Raw genomic sequence first — 10,948 nt, forward strand, 5'->3', positions numbered from 1 at the left:
AAAGAAATATACCATAAAATGTAAAACAATTGATTATATCATTTTTATTATTTCTGTAATATATTTATATATAATATATCATAAATTATAATTTTACATTAAAAAAGTTATATTACACACTTTATTGGTTAACTTACTTATTATGTATGTCTATAATATTTTATTTTATTTTTTTTTTTTTGCTTTAACTATTTTATTAAATAATTATGTTTTCATATAATTAATGTTCAACATAATGTCATATGCATATACATGATGATTAATATAAATTTGTTCTTTAAATTGGTATGTGTTAATATAATATAAAATATTACCATACCATTAATTTGGTTTAATATTTAATATATCAGAAATTTTTACTTGACCTATATTATAAAATAACATGCGTTTTACATTTTTGTGTCTATATTTTAATACTACCCAAATATATATATATATGTTTCTTTAATATTTATAATGATATATAATTTATATTTAGAAAGAAAACAGTTATTTTTATAGAATATTTAAACGAACATGAATTATATATAAATTTTAATCTTTATATGTAAGTGTAAGTACACTTTTATTATATTTATTTATATTTAACACAAATTAAAAATAAATTACATAGTAAATTTATTATTCTACATTTATATAATTTCAATTTAAAATTATTACTTTGTTTAATTTAAATTTATTCTTATAATATATAATCAAAACAAAAATTGTAGTTATATGTCTGTATAATATATCTATAACGGTTAAAATAAACGTTCTCATAATTTTTTTTTTTTTTTTGTGTATATGTTTAATTAGTACATATAAAGTAACAATATAAATTTTAATTAAGTCCAAATTAAAAATACAGTAAATATAATATAATATAATATGATTTATTATATATATATATATATATTTTTAATACATATATATATTAGTTTTTTTTTTTATAATAGATTTCTATAGAAAAAAATTAGAAAAATATTAAAATATAACATATAAGAATCAAATAAAAAACCTTAAATAAAACCATAAAAAATCAAAACAAAATAATAATTATAATAATAACAATATTTTGTTTCTTATTTATTATTAAAATATCTAGAACATGTACTACATATATATCTGTTTTTGGATAGATAAGCGACAAACATGTATCTGTATTTTCAAAGAAATATTAATATATGTATTTTTATTATTTTTTTTTTTCAATATGATATATATTTTTCTAACATATGTATTTTAATATCACAAGTAATTTTATAAAAAATATAATTTTTAATACATATGTTTGTTTTGATAAGTATTCTTATATTGTATATATTCATTTATATATATATGTTTTTTTAATATATGATCTACATATGTATGTTTGTCTGTCTATTTGTTTCGATAGGTCCTCATTTATATATAAATATAATCAATACGTATTTTTATAAATAGGTTCGATCTATCGATTATACTTCTTGTTGTTTTTTTTTTTTTTTTTTTTTTTTTTTTGTTAAATATCATAAAAAGTAAAAAATAAAAAAGAACAATATTAAATTTTAATATTAATATTATCACTAATAAAACTAATAGTTATACTACTATTAATACTTATAATAATACTAATAGTAGTATTAATAACAAATAATAAAATATTATTTTATTATATTATATTTTTATCTTTTTAATATTTTATATTTTTAATCTAAATAATATTAACTACTATGGTCATTAAAATATATATGTATATAACACTACATATATGTATGTAACACTATACATATACATACGACTATATATAATAAGACCACAATATTAAAATATATAATATAACATAATATACAACACAATATAATCATATTATATATACATGTACTAAAAATATAATGTAATTTATAACACTAAAAATTAAATACAAAAAAAAAAAAAAAAAAAATACATAAAAATACGCAAATAAAAAATAAAATCCAAAAATAAAATCAACAAATAAAAAAAATATATTCCACAAATAAAATCAACAAATAAAAAAAATATATTCCACAAATAAACTCTACAAATAAAAAATATAAACTCCACATAAAAAAATAAAAATCAAACATACATCCATAATTTCATATATTCCATATATCCGCTATAGGATATTGCTGTTCGACCACTTCGCGATTATTTGAATTCATTTCAATTTGTATTTTGGTAGGTTTTTCTATAGGGTGTTGGTTATGATTGTTTATATCCACAAAAGTTTTGTTAATGTCTGCAGGGTTGCGGTGGTTATAGGTGGAGTTGTTACTATCCACAGGGTTATTCTTATCTACAAGGTTATTGTTGTTATCCATAGATGTTTTATCATCATCATTTACATCATAATAGATATCATTTTTATAAAAATCATAGTAGTAGGGTTCGTTATACTTTTCTAGATCATCCAGCATAGTATCCATAGTAGATTTGTTGGGGGTTGTATCCATATTCTTAAATTCATTCTTTGGTTTAGGATTATCCATATGTATTTGTATAGAAACATCAGTATTCAACGTTTTGTTACTATCACTTGTGTGAATGTCACCACTATTATTATCTTTATTCCATTCTTCTTTTAATTTATCTAATACTTTTTCTTTATTATTCCACTGTTCACACATATCTCTATGTCTATCTAACCATTTATGGAACAAATTCAATTGATTATCTATAGGATCACTATTACTTGATTTGGTAACACTGTGTGTATTAGTATGTTTTGGATGATTCGTTCCAAATAATTCATTTTCTTTTCTTTTCAAAACTTCATCATAAATATCAACATTATTACTATTCAACGAATCATTAATTAAATCTATACCACTGTATACATCATTTTTATCACTCATTGGAATATCAACATTTTTAGTACTCATATTAACATTATAATTATATTCTTCTCCAGTATATAAATTTCTATCATGAATAGACATAATAAAAGGTTTTTCTTGATTATTATCAAAATATAAAGTATTCGGTTGTGTATTGAATGGAATATCACCACTACTATAATCATTTGGTATATCATTTGGTTCATTTTGTAACATATTAGATATAAAATCATCTTTCAATGTATTCCACTCATTATCTGTAATTTTACTACTAGGTATACCATCATTTTGTATATCATTTTGTGTATCACTAGGTGTGTTTTTACCACTAGCTGTTGTGTTGTTACCACTAGGTTCTAGTACCACTTCAATCAACGTTTTATATTTAGGACTACCAGGAACATATATATCATTAATATCTAATTCTTCATATTCACTTTCGGAAGAGGTTATATCAGTAGTATCAGACATAAATGCATATTTATCGTCATCTCCACTAGTTTCTCCTTCCATATATATATATGTTTTGCCTTTATATGTACCACTTCTATATGGTATGTACCTATTTTTGGATTTCAATGTAGGTATATCATAATCACTTTTGGGTATTTGCAGTATTTGGAATAAATTTCCAACAGATGCTTTGGTTTTTTTCTAAAAAAAAAATGAACATATATGTGTATGTATATATGTATTTAGGTATTATATATGTGTTTGTTAATGTATAGATGTATGTAGTTATGGGTATATATATATATAATATATATATATGTATGTGTAAATGTGTATGTAGTTATGGGTATATATATATATATATGTATGTATATTTATGTGTATATGTGCATGTATTAAATTTTATTTTATTTTTTTTTATTTAATTAAATTTTTTTATTTATTATTTTTTTTTATTTAAATAAATTTTTTAATTTTTTTTTTTTTTTAATTTTATTTTATTTAATTTTTTTTTATTTTATTTTATTTTTTAATTTTTTTTTTTTTTTTTTTTTTTTAATTTTATTTTTTTTTTTAACATTTTTTCCCTTTTCTTTTTATTTTATGATATATATTTTTTTTTTAACATTTTATTTTTCTTTTTTTGTTTTTATTTTATTTCTAATAATTTTTTTTTATAATCATTATTTTTATTAATATAATTTGTTTTTAATTTTTTTTGATAAAATTTTTCATTTTTTATTTTATCAAAATTTATATTTTTATTATAATTTTTATTATTTTTAAAATCTTTCTCTTTTTTTTTTTATTTTAATAAATTTTTTTTTTTCTTTTTTTTCATTTTTTTCTTTATCAATATAAATATATATATATAAAATATATATAAAACACATACATATACACAAATATATATCCAAACATATCCACAGATAGATATACAGAAAACACATATACATATATATACATCCAAAAACACTCATACATACATATACACACAAAAAAACACATCCACATATATATATATAATACCTTTAGAAAAAAATAAGTGAACGCAGCAAAACCGATGCCAACGCTCCAGGCGAGGGTGGAGGTCACCAGGGCGGGGGTTTTATCCACTATTTGGGGGGTTGTTGGTTGTGATGGGGGTTTCACTGGGGCTTTGTCTTTTTTTGTTTCCGCTTCTGGTGTTGGTGCTTCTTCTTCGGGTTTGAGAACGGGGGTTTGTTCGGGGTTGTGGCCACCACCTGCTGCTGCTGGTGTACAAGTCTCTCCAGGTTCTTCTGGTTCTGTTGGTACCACAGTTTCACAAATTGTCGGCATCATCTTCTTCTTTGCCTCCTCTGTATTTTCTTCTGTTTCCTCAAGGGTTAAGTCCTCTTCATCGTCTTCAACGGAGGGGGATTCTTGACACGGTTGTTGTTGGTTGCCACTAGGTTTGTGGTTCTCTTCACACTTTTTTGCTTTTGTTTTAAGATTTTCAAGCAAACATAGAACAACATCATTTTGTGTACTATTTTGTGAGTTATCAGCGCAATTACATCCATATAACTTCAGGAACGCAGGTAAATCCTTAATCTTTTTTTTATCATTTGTGAGATCAATTTTAGGTATCAAAATCTCTAAAAAATTAGTTAAAGTATTACCAACATATTTATATTGTTGAAGGTAATTATTGTTTATATTTTTCCATTCTTCCTTTTTTTTATCTATCCATTTTTCTACACAGCCTTTTATACATGTGGATTTATTTTCACTTTTCGTACATGGCTTTAATTTTTTTTGAATTCTATTATAATCTTCAAAAAAATATTCTAGCCATCGTTTAAGCAATTCTTTCATTGTGATATATTTTTTATCACCTTCTTGCCCATTCGTATCTTTTTTTTCCAGAGTACATATATCTACACCACATACCGTCCCACATTTCCATTTATCTTCTTTAATACCTTCAAAGACACCTGCACCTTGACAAGCCTCATCTAAACCATTAAATCCCGTTGTACTGTTATCACTCACAAGCATACTTACATCATCAGTAGAATTGTTAATATTTTCTGCAGTAATCATTCCTCCTTTACACATATTTCCATTTGAAGTATCACTGCAATTACCATTTTTACATTTAACTCCAATTACAGGACATGGACCACAATTTGTTGCAGGTCTAAATGTTTGCTCTGGATTGTTAAAATCTAATTTATCCTCTCCATTATCCTCTACATTATCATTTTTACATGATCCTAACCTATTTAAAAATGCTGCAGCTGTAGGGGACGCTCCTAGTGTTCTAGAAAATTCATTAGCATTATTATTACTTTGTGTTTGGCATTTGTCTTTTTGTTCATTTTCGTAATTACTTTTTTGTTCTTCATATGCCTTTTTTTGTTTCTCATATTCTGTTTTTTTTTTTTCTATCCACGTTTTATACAATCTACAAGGTTTAGCGCAACTGGAACTTAAATCCTGGAGAACGTTATATTTCTTACTAAAAATTTCTTCACAATATTCCCCATCCCCACTATACTTTTGTGTATCACCATCCATACACTCATGTTTTATTTGTGCCAATCTTTTCTTCCTCTCTTTACAAAAATTTTGACCCCATTCTTCAAGGTATCGGAAGTAGGGGGGGCGTGATATAAAGTCGGTGAGGGTGGTGGGGGTGTTATCACTAGTGGATGAGGGGGTTTGGTTGGTAGGTTTGGTACCACTGTTTTTTTCTTCGAGTTTGGCAGTTTGGTATTGGTATTGGGGTTTTTTTGGCTCGTTCTTGCCACTGTCCCAAAGATTGTCACGCACTTCCTGAATTTGTGTTGGTGTTTGGCCTTTGGCGTCATTGTCTTTGTATGTCAGAGCACAAATCATTCCATTCCATATATGTTCACCGTGGTTTTTCCACCATTCTTCATGTTTATCATTTCGTTTTCCACTAGGAGGTTGGGAAGCACCATTTTCAAAAAACGTTTGTATCGCACCTTTTATTTTCTCTTCTTTTTCTTTCATTTCTTTATCACCACTAAATATGTCGTTGACACCATTTTTCGCGTCTTTACTACCACTAAATAATATATCTCTATAATCTCCCAAAGTATAAAACATTTGCCTCAAAAAATCGGTGGGTATGTTACCACGTTCTAATTTATCTTGAAGTTCTTTTCCAAGGGTTGATGTATTTGTAAATAGTTCTTGTTGTTCTTTTTCCTCTCTTATTTTATCTACTTTATATTTATGCCATAAGAAAAAAGTTTCTATTGCAGCAGATTCCACGAAGGCGGTAAGGAGCGGGTCACTCTGTGACCCCGACGAGGTCGGCGGAGTGGGAGCTAGTGGTGCCTTACCATCCTCCTGTGGTTGTGTCACCTGTTTGCTTTCCGCCCACTTCGTTAATCTCCCCACATATAATCGTCGTCTCCTGGGTGGCACACATATAGCGCCGTCCTTATCACCACTAGGGGCACTACGTGCGACACGTGGGGAACGACCCTCACTACTAGTGGTACCGTTACCACTTGATACACATTTCCAGCCGTAGTTTTTACCAGTAACATATTTGAGGGTACAAGCGTCGGAAAAATTGTTTGGGTTCTGAAAGAGTTTAGACACTATATCACATGGATTTACTTCGTCTTTTTTTACCGGTGGTCCCTGCCCATCCTGTTCTGTGTCTTCTGTGGTGTCCTTTGCCGGCTCCACCTTGGCGTCCTCCGTGTCCTCTTCCTCCTCCGGCTCCGTCTCCTGGCCGTCGCCCTTGTCGCCATCGACTTCGCCGTCATCGGGGGCGTCTTCGTCCTCTTCTTCTTCTTCTTCTTCGGATTCCTCTTGGTTGGGGTCACGTTGGGTGTCAGGTGGTGGTAGATTACGAGCGGGAGTTTCGGGTGGTGGTGGTTTTTTGTCGCATTTTTGTTGGCAATCTTTGGCGTCTGTTAATTCGTGCTTAAGCAATTTATCAATTGTGGTCTTATTTTCATTGTCGGTGCCATCAGCTGCTTCTTCTTCATTTTTTTTTTTTTCCTCTTTCAACAGTTCCTCAATACGTTCTATGTCCTCTGGTTTCCCATAACCCGATTTAATACTTGTCAAAAGTACATCTTTCTCCAAAACAAATTTAAGAACATAAGAAGGAGATTTCATTAGTACGCCTAACATTTCACCTACGCCATTTTCTCCTTGCTTGCCAAAATCTTGCTTGCCAAAATGTTCTTTGATTTCCCCCCATTCTTGTTGTTTTTTTTCAACCCATCTTTTAAAACAACCACAATCATCCTTACAATTCATTCCACATTTTATTGTGTTACCATTTTTTAAACATTTCACAAGTTTTTTTGTTCTCCAATATATGGAATCTTTTAACATATGTGCCACCCAAAAATTAAAAAAATTATTGAATGTCTTTTGGAATTGCTCAGGTTCATTTGAAGAATTATTTCCACTATCTTGGTTTTTTTTGGGGTTTGGCAATATACATAATCCGCCTCCATTTTTTACATTCGCTTCATAGACTGGGTCATCCACACCCTCCTTATCTTTCTCCAGCTGTTTAACGTGATAACATTGCCATGGATCATACAAAGAAGGATCACTATTACTATCACCAGTACCATTTTCTGTTCGGCAAAATTTCTTTAATTTTTTTTCAATTTCATTAGTTTCATCACCACTATATAGGAAATTAATAGTAGTACCTACTACGCCATCTTTAGGCTTATAAAGTTTTATATTGCATTTTTCATCTTCTTTTTTCTTTTCCCATTCATTACCACCATCTTTCTTTTTCACTCCACATAGAGGACAGGGTTGGCAATATTCCGAATGATAAAATGTTTTATTACTACCAGCAGTACCACCACTAGTACTATTAACTTTTTCAAAATGAATTTTTCCTCCATCTTTAACTTCTTTGCATGCTTTTTCATTATTTAATAATCCCAAAAATGCATCAACGGTTCCACACTTACCTTTAAATATTTTATAAAATTTACTTTCATACCCATCATAATTAGTAGTACTTGTACCTCGTTTTTTCCTACCACCACCACCACCAGCAGCACCACTACCACTACCACCATCTGATATTTCTGTTCCGTATTTTTTCACTTGTTTGTCAAATTGTTCTTTTTGGTTATTTATCCAGTCAACGTAAGGATTACATGCATACAAGCAGTTAATGCAACCTTTGCCTATAACAAGTTTACCTATTTTATTAATAGTTTGTTCGCAATCGTAGCCATTACGACTACAATATCGATCATCACCCTGGTACTTGTCGCGACACTGTTTTTGCAAATTTTGTACTTTTTTTTTTTTTTTACGACAAAAGTCTTCTGCCCATTCCTCGAACCAGCGAAGATACTGTGGCACATAATCAAAATATGTGGGAACAATATTTACGTTGCCACTTGTCTTGGGACATCGGCATTGGTTTCTAGCTTGAGACTGATTCTTTCCATCAATGCACGTTGCATGAAAATATGAAGAATTTTTTAGGTCCTCGCTACATGTCATGGCTTTCCATACTGTTTCACGATTCTCTGTCCACCAATATTCCCTAATTTGGTCATCTGTAAGGGATTTAAGTTTTGAATTATTCTCTTTCTTAATGTTTTCGAAAATTTTTCTCAAATTATCTTCTAATTTTTCTCTTTCTGTTTCTTTTCCATTTTGCTTTTTTTTTTTTTTTCCAAGATATAGATCTTTTCCTCTTATAATATCTCCAATATCAGCAAAACTTCGTGCTAACATAGTACACATTGTAGAACCAGAATCATCATATTTATTTTGATATTGTGGATAATGAAGTGTTATTGATGCCCCTTCATATTTTGCTGCATGACACACTTCTGCCAATAAATCATGCTTAGCTTTCGTATTATCATATTTATTGATATTTTCGAGATTTTTGTTACATAAATTTAATCGTCGATACGGCGCGCAGGCGCCAACCTCCGTACCAGTTCCACCTTTACTATTACCATGTATTTTACTATTACCACATTCTGCTCCTTGTTTAACCGAAAAACGCTCTACATCGTTTCCTGTTCCATCTTTTTTGCACGGATCACCGCGAGCATCAAAACGTGTAGTATAATCAGAGCTGCATGGATCATCGGTGCCAGTTGTTTCCGTATCAAAAATTGTTGATATTGTCAAATTTCCTTTCAAATCACCATTACTACGTTCTTTAGCTTCCTTTTCCACTTGGTCGTGCACTTGTTGCCCAATTTCATCCAATACATGTTTGGCATCCTGTGAACTACCTCCACCACCGCTACCTGGCCTCGCCATTTTCGTTATTGGTGCACTACATTATGTCATAAATGCATACATAAACATATACATTGTTATACATATATTCTTTTTCATACACTGCTAGTATATACTACCACTGACATGCATGCACATTATTACTCTAATATGCGATTCATATATCTTGTTATCATAATCTTTAACAAAACACAACATCATTATCATCAAAACATTAAATTTAAATGAACGAAAATATATATTACCATGATGTTACTTCTTGATTGTAACTACTACTGTTACTATGTAGTGATAATACGTAGTGGTGTATATGATATAGTGGTTATCACTACCATGTAGTGATATTATATAATGGTATGAATTATGTGGTAATATCATGTAATGGTAGTCACTATGTTTGTTGTGATGTTATTTTGTTTCTTAGTCGTATTATATGTGATGGAAAAAAACGCTAAAATGTAATCGATGTGATGTATAAAATAATACATGCATGTTATACATATATATATTTATGTAGATATTTGAAGAATATATATATATTTTTAATATATATATATATATATATATATATTATATTATATATGATAATGTGGGAATATGAATATTATACATCATTACTATTAACTATATTATTATAATTTTAATAGTACATGATAATATTATAATATTTCATACTAATATTATTCACTTATATAAATATTATTTAATTCAGTTACTATAATATATAATTATTTTGTACAATATAATTTAGTTATATTAATAGCAATATAACAACATATATACGGACATATATATATACATATATATTTTTTTAATAATATTTTACATTAATATAATTATTATATATATTTTTTAAAAAAAATTAAATATAGCCTAATAAATTAAAACATTTTGTCAAACACTATGAAAGAGAACATGTTATATTTAATGTAGATTTTTATTTATATAATCCTATATATATTATATAATATAGGAAAAAAAAAAAATATAACAAAAAATATAAGAATTATAATCGAAGAACATATATATATATATAATATTTATACTAATTTATAATCATTTATCTATTTGTTATTAAATTATTTATATATATTTTTTTCCCCCTATACGATAGATAAGAAAAAGGAAATATTACCTTTCTATCTATATTATCTACCATATATCTATGAACATAAATACATATATAATATAGAAATATATTTTTTTTGTATTTTATCATATTGAAAATATTATATTATACATATTAATTTTTGTTGTTATATAATGTAGTTTATAAAATATTATAATATATAATGTATTATATATAATATATATGTACAACATCAAAAGAAAAAAAAAAAAAAAAAAATAGAAAAAATAAAATAACATAAAAAAAGGATTATTATATTAATAAAAAAAAATATTATGTTTTT

The 10,948-nt window shown here is 27.5% G+C and overlaps 1 protein-coding gene across 1 annotated transcript; it reads right to left on the minus strand.

The window, feature by feature from the left end:
* Nucleotides 1–2,081: 2,081 nt before the first annotated feature.
* Nucleotides 2,082–9,557, minus strand: PF3D7_0711700 (erythrocyte membrane protein 1, PfEMP1; the record flags this gene model as incomplete). Its single annotated transcript, XM_001348994.1, has 2 exons — nt 2,082–3,476; nt 4,305–9,557. 2 exons carry the CDS (start codon nt 9,555–9,557, stop codon nt 2,082–2,084), a joined length of 6,648 nt encoding a protein of 2,215 aa, XP_001349030.1.
* Nucleotides 9,558–10,948: the final 1,391 nt, after the last annotated feature.

Source organism: Plasmodium falciparum, assembly GCF_000002765.6.
Source record: "Plasmodium falciparum 3D7 genome assembly, chromosome: 7".
Taxonomy (NCBI): Eukaryota; Apicomplexa; class Aconoidasida; order Haemosporida; family Plasmodiidae; genus Plasmodium; species Plasmodium falciparum.